This window comes from Cricetulus griseus, chromosome 2 (assembly GCF_003668045.3).
Source record: "Cricetulus griseus strain 17A/GY chromosome 2, alternate assembly CriGri-PICRH-1.0, whole genome shotgun sequence".
Lineage (NCBI taxonomy): Eukaryota > Metazoa > Chordata > Mammalia > Rodentia > Cricetidae > Cricetulus > Cricetulus griseus.
In genome coordinates this window covers 7,724,558-7,737,882 of record NC_048595.1, presented here as the reverse complement: position 1 = coordinate 7,737,882, position 13,325 = coordinate 7,724,558, and the positions used below count along the sequence as shown (strand labels likewise).

General features: G+C 51.4%; 1 protein-coding gene across 1 annotated transcript in view; it reads left to right on the top strand.

Annotated features, from left to right (window-relative positions):
* CUNH1orf127 (chromosome unknown C1orf127 homolog) overlaps positions 1 to 2,789 on the top strand; it is a 30,693-nt gene extending 27,904 nt beyond the window's left edge. The window contains exons 11-12 of the mRNA XM_027398238.2: positions 1,131 to 1,321; positions 1,680 to 2,789. Of these exons, the coding sequence (XP_027254039.2) occupies positions 1,131 to 1,321; positions 1,680 to 2,789 (1,301 nt within the window). The remainder of the gene's footprint in view (positions 1 to 1,130; positions 1,322 to 1,679) is intronic.
* Positions 2,790 to 13,325: the final 10,536 nt, after the last annotated feature.

The following is a 13,325-nucleotide window of genomic DNA, read 5'->3' as shown; positions in this document are numbered from 1 at the left end:
CCAGTGAGGGTAAGGGCGTCCACCACTCGGGGAAGGCGACACAGTAGCAGAGGAGTTCAGGATAGGAAAGAGCGGCAGGCAGTCTGGACAACAGGAGCCACCAGACTCCCCCCAAAGACACAGACCTGCCTTCTCTGGAGACAGAGCTGAGAGGTCTCTGCCTTGTCAGGAGGGAGACCCTGGTGGCCAAGTCTGGTCATTGTTCTGTGTGAAGCTGCTAACAGAGCTGGGCGTGGTGCCTCATGCCCGCCATCTCAGAGCTTGGGGGGCTAACACAGGAGGAAGGATGGTAAGTTCAAGAACAGCCTGGGCTACATATGGAAATCCTGTCTTAAACATAGCCACACAACAAAATGACTACAAAAATCTCAGCATTTGAACCAACTTACAGCCTGAGCCAAGAAATGTTAAATGGCTGTACTGGACCTATGGATTAGAAGTACTTAGCATCTGGTACTGGAGGCCAAGGGTGCTGCTGGCCACCTTACAATGTACAAGACGCCCTACCACACAGAACAGCATGGCCTGGTCTAGGACATCAAGAGTGCTGGGGCTGGTTAACCTGAGAATGGTCAGGCAGGCAATATTACCCAGTTCCGCTCGATTCTTGGGGCTGGGACAATCAGTCTGTTGTACCTCAAAATAGGAGATGACTGTAGGATGAAACCAGCTGGTAGCATCCAGGCTAGGCAGTGAGTTGGGGTGGAAGAAGCCTGGATTTATGTGTTTTAAGTTTGTTAGTTTTTGAAACAGAATCTCAAGCACAGACTATCTAGTCAAGGGTGGCCTTGAACTCCTGATCCTTTTGTCAACACCTTTTGAGTTGCTGGGATTACAGGTGTGTACCGCCGTACGTGGTTTATGTCACTCTGGAGATTGAACTCAGGGCCTTCCTTGTGCATGCTAAGGCAAGCATTCTACCAACTTAGCTGTATTTCTAGCATATGTAATTCAATTTGAAAGGTCTGTGAGGTTTGGCCATGAGGACAGCTCCTAACTCAGTGCTGGGCACTGACCACCAGGCTTCTGTTTTGTGGGAAGGGGACAAATGCTCATGGCCTTTATTGCAAACGTCAGCAAGATATCACTTCCTTAGGTCGAAGGCTAACTTCTCCTTTCCATCTTGGAAGGTTCAAGGGAAAAGCCGCTGGACTCAGCAGCCAAACCGAGGACTACTCCACCCACCCTGTTCCCTGGATGGGAGACTGCTTCCACAGAAGTGCCGTCTGCTGCCTCTCCCCAGTTCCAGATCCCACAAATGGCTGCCCTGGACGAGCCCCTTCAGCGTGCCGTACATCAGCCTGTGAAAGAATCCATCAAGGCAAAGCCACAGCTGTGTCTACTGCATGCTGCTCCCCACCCAAGAGTCTGGTTCCCAGGAAGGAATGAAGGCCTCAACGGGGTCTTCCTCAAATTCAGAATGTTTCCCAGGGAGCCCAGGACCTAATGTGCTTCCACCTAAGGGCAGGGCCTTTTCAGCTGTCCTACCTGGCTCTCACCCTTTCTGTGTCCTGAGAGATGTGGCTGAAGGAGACAGAAGTAAAGACAGCAGCTGTATTCACAAGAGGGTGGAAAACAGACATGCTGCACTAGTCTGGAGGTGGGGGTCTTGGAGGCTGAGGTTCACATGTGGCCAGGGCCATATGCTCTTATTTCTGATGCTTTTCCTCTCTCTGCAGATGGGACTGGCAGCGCCATTCATGCAAACAAGCAGACCGGAGCGGGGAAGCTGGGTGTCTGCTGCTTCTCCTTCCCCCAGCACAATTCAGGAGCGTCATGGCCCTCAGACTCCTCCAAACAAAGCAGACTTAACTCCACACCCCCGTACTCCAGCTACACTTTCCTCAGAGCCCACGGAGGCTTCCCAGGCTGGCCCCAGACCCCCACAATCCATCGTCCTGTCTCCCACTGCCATGACCACACATTTGTCTTCAGAAGTCCCCTCTCCTCTGTGGCCTTCTTGGCGATCTGGTGGGCCCCAAACGCTCCTGGGTTTTGAGCCATCGGTTCCCCTAACTGAAGTTCCAAGAGGACCTTCCCAGCAGGACTCTGCCCAGCCGTCAGGGAGACCCTTCCCACCGGAAGAATTGTCAAGAGAGACTGTGAAATCAACAGAGTCCAAGGAGCCCATCCCAAGGGAGCCTGCCCACGTCAGTGAGGAGTTCCCACCATTGACAAGGCCCTTCACGAGCAGCCTGACTGAAGAGGGGTTGATTTTCCACCCTGCTCCCAGAAGGCCTCAGGAGATACTACCGATACTCAAGGCTGAGGAGCTATTACGGAATGACCAGGATCCCTCTGGAGAGGAGGCCAAAGGGCACCTGGACCTGTCAACCTCAGAACCAAGTCACAGCATAGAAGGGCTGGGACTCACCACCTTGCTGGGGACTGATGTCACATTCACCACCCCAAGAGGGAGGCAACCAGATGCCAGTGCCCATCTGGGGACCTCAAGTCCCGAGCTCCCTGGAAGGCACAGTGTGGGCCCAGCAGTTTCCCAGACAACACTTCCCAGGAACCTTCTGGGTTCCACCTCTGAGAAGCCTGCAACGACTTCTGAAGGTGTGGATAGAACCCTACAGTTTGAGTCAGTGCCAGTATGGCCTGAGGGCTGGCGTGAGCTGTGGGCTGCACACACAGCCAGTCCCCTACCTGCACACACCCAAAGCCTTCTGGCTCCTACAGAAACCATATTGCCCCGTTCCAGTGAGCCTGGCACCCAGATCCCTGATGATCAGGAGTTGATGGAGGCCAGGTTGGCCCCCACCCGAGAGCCATCAGCTCCCTGAGCTTTAGCACATGGAGAGGGGTGTCTCGACAGACTTGAGGGGTGAGTCATAGGAGTGTCCAGGGAGGGGAGGCACAAAGGAAAGGGAGGACATGGTTTGGTATGCTCACACTTCCCTTCAGGAAGAGGGCTGCGACAGCACAAGAGCCCTTGGCCTCCCGGAGCAGGCCCAGCTGTGTTTTACATCTCACTATTAAATCTGGGAAGGCATCTGGGCAGCGTGCAGGCCTTAGAGCTGGGCCCACCCATATCTAGGGCTCTGGTCCCTGTGTCTCCACTCCAGCTTTGTAACCTTAGCACTAGTCTTTCTGAGTCTCCATTTCCTCATCGCTTGAATGGAAATGATACTAGCTCCTCTCCAGTGGGTCATTGAAGGGGGTGAGCAAGGATCACATAAAGCCCTGTGTGCGAGTACGGGGCCCTGCACAAGCATGCTGGCATCTCTGGGGAGGGAGGATGGAGTGTCACTGCTTTGCTTTCTGTTCAACACATCCCGTGGTTTCTAGGGCAGCAGCTGGTACCCTTCTGGCTTGGACAGACCCATTGACCTGCAGTGACCCAGAGCTCCCAAACTCAGTGGTCGAGAGAAGCCCAGCTGTGGCCTGGACCAGAATCCCACTCAGTGCTTCCCTGAGAGGGCAGGGCCTCACCCGCTCCAGGCCGACCTGTGGCTGGAAGTGGGATTTGAAATGCAGCCAAGAAGAGGAGGCCGGTGGCAATGCCCGCCCAGAATGTGAACTAAATAAATAAATAAATAATCAGGGTTGTCTTGGCTGATAAACGGTCCCTACCTCGGAGATGACTTCTCCCCCTGCGTCCCCCTCCTTCCTCTTTCTCTGGGCAGATCCATCCCAGGCAAAAGCTTAATAGCCCCATTTAAGGCTTTTCCTTTTCACCACGGAATTGAGCTGCTCCTGCCATTACAAGGTTTTCAGCTTCTCTCTGAAATCAAATTACTGACTCCATTTAATTTTTTAAAAGCCCGGATGATTTCCCTTCTTGATTCCGAACCGTGACTCCAAGGCCAGCCCCCTCCCAGGCCCCCACCCAGGCACGTCCCCCATGGGTAACTGCTGCCCAGGGATGGTGGCCCCCATGCAAAGGCAAGCCTGACACCTAGAGGGAGAAGCCAACAGAAGGCAGCCTGGGTCCCACATCTTGGACACATCGATGGGTGCTCTTGGCTTCTCCTGGGTCTGTGTCAACTCACAGGGGCCAGGGATCCCACAATGGCAGACCTTCAGATGTTAGTGAGACCAGTGGTCAGAGCCCAGCCTGATGACCTGGGCTCATGGTCATTCTGCACAGTGCCACTACCCCACCCAGTTGTGTTCAAGACTCCATCTCTTGACAGATGTCTATGAAGCCAGTCCTGTGTACCAGGTACCATTTCAGTTCCAGCTGAGACAAGGTCCTCCAGACAGAGGAAAGTCCTTCTCCACCCCCACCCCTGTGTGTGTGTGTGTGTGTGTGTGTGTGTGTTTATTCTAGGATTGGAGTTGTAATAACCACACAGGGCAATTTCAGATGCTCAGAAGAGAACCAAGCAAATTGCTGGGGGCAGAGGTTGCTTTGATCATAAGAACACACCAAGAAGGTCAGAGGCAAACTCAGGAAGAGCCAGGGGAGCCAGGTGCTAGGCATGGCGGCACAGGCCTGTGATCCCAGCGCTCAGGATGCTGAGGCCAGCAGGGGCTACAAAATAAGAGTCTGTCTCAAAAATAACAAGCACAAACAACTCCTCCCACTGTAAAAAGAAAAACAGTTGGGCGAGGTCATCTAGGCTAAGTGACAGAAATGACAAGGGCACTGAGGTTGTCTGGAGGGACAGAAAGGTCATTGGAGAAGGTATTTAAGCAGGACGGTGTGAGCTTGAATGCCTGGAAAGAGAGAGAGTTTCACTCTGACCTCAATGGGCATCTAAGGCTAAACCTTTAGGAGACAAGTGGCCTTAGGTGGGTGCCCTAGAAAGGTAGCCATCACTAAGTGGTTGATCAGAGGGACAAGGGCAGCCAAGGTACGTGGAGAACAGGGTCTGGTTCAGGACTTGCCTGCCCTACTAGAAGGAAGTGACTCCCGAGGTCCCTTCTGGGTCACTGTGCCACTCCTGTATTCTAATGATGCATGCGATGTGGCCACTAGGGAACAGGGCATGCCTTCCATCTTGGTTCTTCACCCTTGCTACAGTGTTGCTTCTGGGAGTCACTTTGTGTCTTTCTCTGTTTCTGCTGCCAGTCACTCTTCCTCCTCTGCACTTCACGGGCCACCTAGCTTTGGGATATCACAGACCAAATCATGAGCACACCCTGAAGTTCTGTGACTCAATACTCTTTCCCAAGTCCTCGGATGCAGGAGTTAATGAGGTCATCGCCACAGGGCAAGGATGTGGCTCAGTAGGTAGAGTCTTTGCCTAGCACAGGCTCTGGGCTTGATCCCCAGCAGTGCACAAACCAGGCATCGTGGCACACACCTGGGATTCCAGCACTGGAGAGGGGGATATTCAAGGCCATTCTAAGCTGCATGGCACATTCGAGACCAGCTTGTAATATCTGAGACTATGTCTGAATAATAAAATCAAAGCAAATCACTATAAATGGTTCAGCAATTCACAAGGCAGGAAGAGCCTAGGCATGAACCGAACTTGGCTCTGGGTGCTATTTGTAGCCGGAACAAACCATAGGCAGACTTTTCTTCCTCTAGCCTCACTCTCCTCATCCTCTCACAAGTGGGACAGTCTTCTTTAATTAGAAAGTGCTTGGGGTTCTGTGAAGGTCTCCTGTTCTCTTTTAAGATGTGACAACACGAGCTCTGTGCCCCCCCCCCCGCTTGGTGTACCACGGGCAGAATGGTACCCATGACCAATGCTGGGGCTATGGCAGGCATATTTGTGAACATTGCCCCTGCCTGGGGGACATCTAATTTCTTACTGAGACCACCCAGGTCTTGCAGGCATCTGTTTGTGCCTGACACATCTATGTGCCATGACATCTTGGTAGGGGTGGTTTTTGCTGGGGTTGGGGTTGGGGGTCTTAGCCAGCCCAGGCTATTCGATGTGGCTAGACATCCTGGGGTTCTCGTCTCCCCAGTGACTATGCGAAGTCCACAGCCAGTCTATGGACATTGTATTTCTCTCCTGTCTGTCCGGTGGAGTAGTCAACACAGGGCCAGGGCATGCCTGGGTTTGCCTCTGTGACCACCAAGCCTGTGGTCCTGAACTCTCAGACTTTCGATGCTTTCTGTGATGGCTTCCTGTCACAGCATACCCTTTTAGGGTTGGCTGTGAGTCTCTGTTGGGTATTTCAATCTTACTTAAACTGGAGCTGTAGCTATCAACTCAGTAATTCTCCAAATTACTGAGTAACCAGAGAGACTGTGTGTGTGGTGGGGGAGAGCTTTCTTCTGGCTGTCAGGGGACCGGACTAGTCATACCCAGGACTTGTATGGCATTGAGCCAGTCAGTTCACTTGCTGATCCTGGATTCAGTATGGAGTGGTAACGCAGGATAGCTGGAACCTCTGACCTAGGACAAGGCTGGTCATCTGTTCGTAGAAATGAAGGCTCTGTGCAGGGCCAGCCCAACCTCGTCTCCTTTCAGGTCTGGGTTTGGTGTGCATGAGTGTGTGTGTGTGTGTGTGTGTGTGTGTGTGTGTGTGTGTGTGTGCACGTGGGTGCATGGATGACAACAGGAACAGAAGGGTGTTCTCCCAGCCAGAGGTCACCTCTCCTTTTCTTCATAGACACTCCCCTTTACTCCCCCCCCCCACGTATTCTTTGACAACTGAAGGCAGTCTCAAAACTCTCTGTGTAATTCAGAGTGACCTTGAACCCCTGATCCCTCCTGCCTCTACTCCTGAGTTCTGGGATTACAGGCATGAGCCACCTTGCATTAGGTCATGTAAGGCTGGACATGGGACCCAAGGCTTCCTACATGCTAAGCAAAGACTCTACCACCTAAACTACATCTCAGCCTTGTCTCATCTCTTCAGCTCTCCTCTCCTGAGACCTAGGGGAAGTCATCCCATACCCCAGCACCATGGCACTCAGAACTGGTTATCACAGTGAGGTCCCCAGTCAGCAACATCAGCATTCTCTGGAATTTACCAGAAACACAAATTACTAATTTTTTGTTTTTTTGAGACAGGGTGTCATGAAGGTCAGGCTGCTCTTGAACCCACTGTGTAGCTGAGGCTGCCCTTGAACTCTTGATCCTCCTGTTTCCATCTCCCAATTGATGAGATAGATTACAGCCATGACCCACCATGCTCAGTTTAGAAATGCAAATTCTCAAACTGGGAATGGAGCTCAGTTACCACTGTCTAGCATGGCCACTGCAGAAGGGAAGGGATTGGACCACACCCCAGATGACAGATTGAGAAATTCATTCAGTGCCATCTAGCAGTTTGTATTCTAACGAGTCTAGAAGGTTCAGCAGCCTCATTGCACACCTGAAAACAAGTGCACGCATGCACGAGACAGAGACAGAGACACAGAGAGAATTCCCCTGCCTCCAGAATAAAGGCGACATTGTGTTTCCAAAGACTTGCCCCCTGTATCTACCCACTGCATACAGAACCACCCCTTTGAGGAATGAAGAAATGCTTATTCCCATTTTATGGGTCAGGAAACTGAGGCTTATGGCCTTGACCAAGGGCACCTAGTTGGAAGACAGCAACTCAAGGGCTTCGACCATGGTCTTCTTATTCTGAGGCAAGGAGTCTTTCCAACACACGTTGCCTTCTCAGGATTCCTGAGACCAAAGAAACAAGCGCACGTCCATCCGCCAGGAAGGAGATCCGCTTCCAGCTTTCTGCCCAATTTCCAGTTGCAATCACAAGAGAGAGCATCCAGGAAACATAAATTTTGCCTGGCAGTTGAGTAAGAGTGCTGAAAGGAGTTACACGTCAGGGAGATGGGACTTTATTTCTCAATGAAATAGCCTTTTTATGGCTGGAATAAAAGTGCCAGGGGGAGCCTAATGCCAGGAAGTAGCAAGCACATTTGATAAACTCCTTAAGCCGGGCGGGGTGGGGCGAGGCGGCATGGGAGGCCGTGGTCTGGCAGAAGTCCTCACAACTCCAGCGAATGCTTCCCTGCAGATTCAAGCCACGGGAGAGATCTTGAGAGGTCCTCGGACCCGACCTGTGGACCCAGGGAGAGAGTCTGCAACGGGGTCTCCAGGTCTTAAGAGCTGCAACGTGGAGAGCAGTCAGCAGGGGGCAGCATAACACACGGTTCCAGCTTGTCCTATGGCTGCTTGGGGGGGGGGGGCTTGGGCGTGGGGAGAACCTTTGGGGCGCAACCCTCAGAAGAGGTCAGCAGTAACTCTACCCCCTAGGAAGTCTCATTTCAGCCTTTCTTCAACCTCTTCGTATCAAAGAACAGTTTCCCAGAAACGGGAGCCCCGTACCCTCTCTTAAGCCACAGCCGTGAGGGTAGGGGCTTTCCATCTCTTGCCCACCCTCTGGCTGGCTTCTTGGGCTTCTCCAGGTTTTGCCTTGGACTTGACTCACCCTTGGCTTCCTTCCAGTGGGGTCTCTCAGATGTCTTAGTGTAAATATGTGTAAATGGGCAGATTTTGTGGGTGGAGGGGCACCACCTTCATAGTCACTGGAAGTATGAGAGGATCTTGAAGGACAAGGAGAAAGCAAAGAAAACTCCTCATTTGAGAGTGTGTGTGATTGGCAGGTTTACGGCCTCAGGAAGGTGCGTGGTATTCCGCACAATCAAGTCATTTTTAAAAATAATCTCCCTGCTTAGGTTGTACATGCTGCTAATTGCATTTTAATAAGTCTCTTAAAATCTTGCCATATTTTTTAATATCCTAATATTAGGTAAGTGATTGCGGGGGACACTGGAGGGCACAGGGAGTTTATGTAACAGCGGGAGGGCTCTAGTGAGGCTGGGGGCTGGGAGTGGCCGCCAAGTGGCCTGTGAGGGTGTCTACATTTATGTGTGTGTGGGATGTAGAGGGTGTGAGTGTGTGTCCACTCAGGGTTTGTGCAGTCTCAAGACCAGCAGTCTTGGCGGGCCCTTCTTTGACCACTAAATCAAGAGTCTGTTGAAGAGGCAGAGCAGAGCCGCCTTTGTTTTCTAGCCCCAAACTGGAACATCTGAGCCCGAGGGGTCCTCTGACCAGCTAGTCACTCCCCACACTTTTTTCCCCTTTCTTTCTTTCTTTCTTTCTTTCTTTCTTTCTTTCTTTCTTTCTTTCTTTCTTCTTTCTTTCTTTCTTTCTTTCTTCTTTCTTTCTTTCTTTCTTTCTTTCTTTCATTCTTTCGTTCTTTCTTTCTTTTTGGTTTTTCAAGACAGGGTTTCTCTGTGGCTTTGGAGGTTGACCTAGAACTAGTTCTTGTAAACCAGGCTGGTCTCGAACTCCCAGAGATCCGCCTGCCTCTGCCTCCTGAGTGCTGAGATTAAAAGCATATGCCACCACTGCTTGGCTTTTTGTTGTTGTTTTTTGTTGTTGTTGTTTTTGAGACAGGGTTTCTCTGTGTGTAGCTCTGGCTGTCCTGGAAGTCACTCTGTAGACCAGGCTGTCCTGGAACTCACAAAGATCTGCCTGCCTCTGCCTCCTCAGTGCTGGGATTAAAGGTGTGTGCCACCACACCCGGCCATTCCCCACCTTTTCAAGATCAAATGCTCTGGGCTCAGAGAGGGGCCTCACAGCAAGACAGGACTCAAACCTCATGCCTGTGCCAGCTGGACCTAACATCCTACAGGGCTGTTCTAACCCTGCCCTGCCCAATACCGTGAGAAGCAGTGGCAGGCTTCTGCCTCTGTGGAGCTCTTACCACACACCTGGCATTAAGGTGGCCACTTTGCCCTGAATAACACTGTAGGGTAAGTGTTTTAGAGTCTTGGGGATGGACCCACAGCTGAGAAGTATCAGAGATGGTGTTTGAATCTGCAGTCAGCTCCTATGGTTAGTGGAGACAGTGTGTGTGTGTGTGTGTGTGTGTGTGTGTGTGTATACGCACATGTGTGCATGGGTGTGGAGGTCAAAGGCATCAGCATGCTGGATCATTTCAAGCAACTCTGAGGCACCAGCTGTGGTTGTTAGGGATTGAACCCAGGTCCTCTGGAAGAGCAGCCAGTGCTCTTAACCACTGAGCCATCTCTCCAGCTCCCCCCATCCACCCACCTTCTTTCTCTCTCACTTATTTATTTATTTATTTATTTATTTATTTATTTAGCTATACATTTCTCCCTACTATACACCCAGCTTTCTTACATGGCTCTGGTGATCTAAATCAGCTCCTCACGGCTGCATGGCAAACACTCTATTCAGTGAGTCATCTCCCTAGCCCCTGGCAGAAAGGCCCATAGTGGCTGGACAGGAAGATGAGCCAGGAGGAAGCGCCAGGGGCTTCCTGCACAGCCAACTATCCAGGCCTGTGGACACCATAGGGAGACAGACAGCACAGGAGACTGGCAGAAGCTGGGGAGATGGTCACAGGATGACTCCTGGGCTTTCAATGTCTGCTCTTTTCAGAGACTCTGGAGGTCAGAGGCCTGGAAGGATCCTGATCAGGTCACCAGGGCAAGCGCTTTAGCCATTCTTTGGACTACTGGAGGCTCCTGGATGCCTCCAGAGGTCCTGGCCATCCTCCTTATCCACACCACCAGCCCGGGTGGGAGGCACATGTTGAACGAACTTCTGAACAGGAAGTCAGCGTCCAGGTTGGCCCGAGCCCCTTTTCATGTGGTTTCTTTAATCCCCCGGGCTGGGTTTCAGAAGCGTTTTATAGTTTCAGTTTTACAAAGCTACGCTCCCTTTAATGTTGGCGTGTTCAAGAGGTGGGGGGAGAGGGCTTCAGTCAAAACATGTGTGCTCTACACCAGCCAGCTGCGGGGCCACGCAGCCCAGGCAGGAGAGGCGGCAATGTGGCCTCCAGGCTCCCCAACATGGAGCCTGGGTGGATGCGGATGGGGTCTGGGTGGTGTGAACAACATCCACTGGTCTCTCACAAGCTCATGCCTACCTGTGCCTGGTCTTCGCCATAGTCAGAAGTGTCAGGGTCCCAGCACCTGTCCCTTTAGGTGCTTCATTTGGACAGGTGACACTGGTCTTTGCACAACTTCATGCCTGAATCTTACCCACCAGCATCCTGTGCTGCTATTTACTTAGCATTTTCCCCTTACATAAACACAACCTAAGCAGAAATAGCCAGGAAATGTTCAGTTTGATAAATCAGTTATATCTTACACACACACACACACAAACACACATACATACTATAACTTTTAAATGAAAACTAAAGGTTAAGATCACACTATTGTCATGCATGTTTCAGAGAAGTCAGTACAACTATGACCCCTTTCCCAGAAAAGAAGACCATTTTTTTAATTCAATTAAAAAAATTATATCTGTAAGCTAGGTGGTGGTGGCTCAAGCCAGCATTTGGGAGGGAGAGGTAGGAGGATCTCTGTGAGTTTGAGACCAGCCTGGTCTACACAGCGAGTTCCAGGACAGCCTCCAAAGCTACAGAGAAACCCTGTCTCATAAAACCAACAAACAAATTACACTTCTTTATTTATTTCAGGATGGGAGCCTGGTTGTACCATGGCATGGAAGCCAGAGGACATCTTGCAGGAGTCAGGTCTTGCCTTCCACCATGTGGGACCCTCAGGACACTGGACTTGGAGGCGGGCATCTTTACCTTCTGAGCCATCTCTGCAGCCTGAAGATGATAGTATAGACAGTGTGTGCAGTCTTTTCACACTGTAACAATGACAGTGTAGACACTCAGTGTATGCAGCATGCAGCCTTTTGACATTGTAACAACGCCAGTGTAGACACTCAGTGTGCAGCCTTTTGACATTGCAACAACTCCAGTGTAGACACTCAGTGTGTGCAGCCTTTTGACATTGTAACAACACTAGTGTAGATACTCAGTGTGCAGCCTTTTGACATTGTAACAACGCCAGTGTAGACACTCAGTGTGTGCAGCCTTTTGACATTGTAACAACGCCAGTGTAGACACTCAGTGTGCAGCCTTTTGACATTGCAACACTTGAGGACTGTGCAATATGCTTTTGTGTTGGGCTCCATCTGAAGCAATCCTGGGGTGTATGAAGCCCTGTGGGTTTGCCATGTCTGGCAGAGGCGAAGTTTCTGGGGGTGGGGGAATGTCATGGAGATGGTGCAGTTCCCACCTGATGGGTCTGTCTGCAAGGGCACCACTCTTCTTCCTTTGGCCTGGTCTGGAGGCCTTCAGGCTTCCCAAGAGCTGCCTGGGCTTGCTGTGAGTGCAGCAAGGAAAAGGACAGAATTTCCCAGCAGTGAATCAGGTGGGAACAACAGACTTTGGATCAGTGAGTCCTGGCTTCAGTCCTGGCTGTGCTTCCTCCTAAGAGTGTTACTGTGGGTGGATTCCAGAGTCTCTGAGCTCCAAGCCTGAGTCTTCCCATTGGTGCCTCACTGTCTCTGGGCGGAGACAGTGGGGCAAGAGAGAACCAGCGTCAACTTCTGGTTGGTTGTTTGGGAGCCTGGGACCCTTGTTTTGAGCCACTTTGTTTCTGTCCCCAGCCTTGGCTTTGCCATGGGTTCTGCCTTCCCCCCACAAGAGGCAGCAAGGGCTGGCTATAGAAGAGCTAGGGAAGAGGCTTGGTTCCGCATGTCCCAACTACTGTGAGGAGAGAGCTAGGATATTTGGACAGGTATCTGGCCAGGGGTAGTTGGCCTATACCATGGGAGGTGACGGGTGTCCTGGGCTGCAGAGGCTGTGTTCCTATCAAGGCGCATGCTTTCACCTTTGCTGGCCCGAAACTTTTTTTTCATTCATTTATTTAGTTCATAAATAAAGGCATGCACAATTATGATACAGAATACAGTATGTTCACAATTGGCCCAAAACTTTTATATGCAATCTATGATCTCTGACTGCTTATGTTCCAGAGCCCTAGCCACAATGTCCCTGCTCTGGGTTACTGCCCCCAGCAGCCAGTGGCCTCGCATTGCTCCTCACCTCCCCGATGAGGTCTTGGAGGGGAGCACTTTTCCTCAAAGGTCCGCAGTGGTCAGTAAACTCTGAAGACCCTGTGATAATGACAGCGGTAGTGGTAGTGGGTGACATGGTCAGGCACTTCCAGTATCACACATTTCTTCTGTCTGTTCTGTGTCACTCACTGTGGGGGGCTGGGTCTAGAATAGTACCTGGCACATGGTGACCCCTCAAAAAGATTCGCTGGGACTGGGGAGATGGCTTGTTGAACAAGCATGGGGACCTGACCTTCCAAAATGCATGGGAAAAATCGGGGTGTGGCAGAGCTGGGAGGTGGAGATAGCAGGATGCCTGTGGTTTGCCGGTCTAGCCAAATCAGTAACTTGGGGTTCAGTGAGAGATGATGTTCCCCAAAGTAAGCTGGAGAGCTATGTTGACCTCTGGCCTCTTCAGGCACGCATGCGCACAGTTACTGAAGTGTGGAGCGTGGGGGATGGCTAGACGCTAGAAACCCCTCTGTGTTTCTTGCCCAGGAATGGTTGCTAATGCTGGCTGCTCCATCACCATCCAAAGAGCTGTTCCCTGGGTATTGT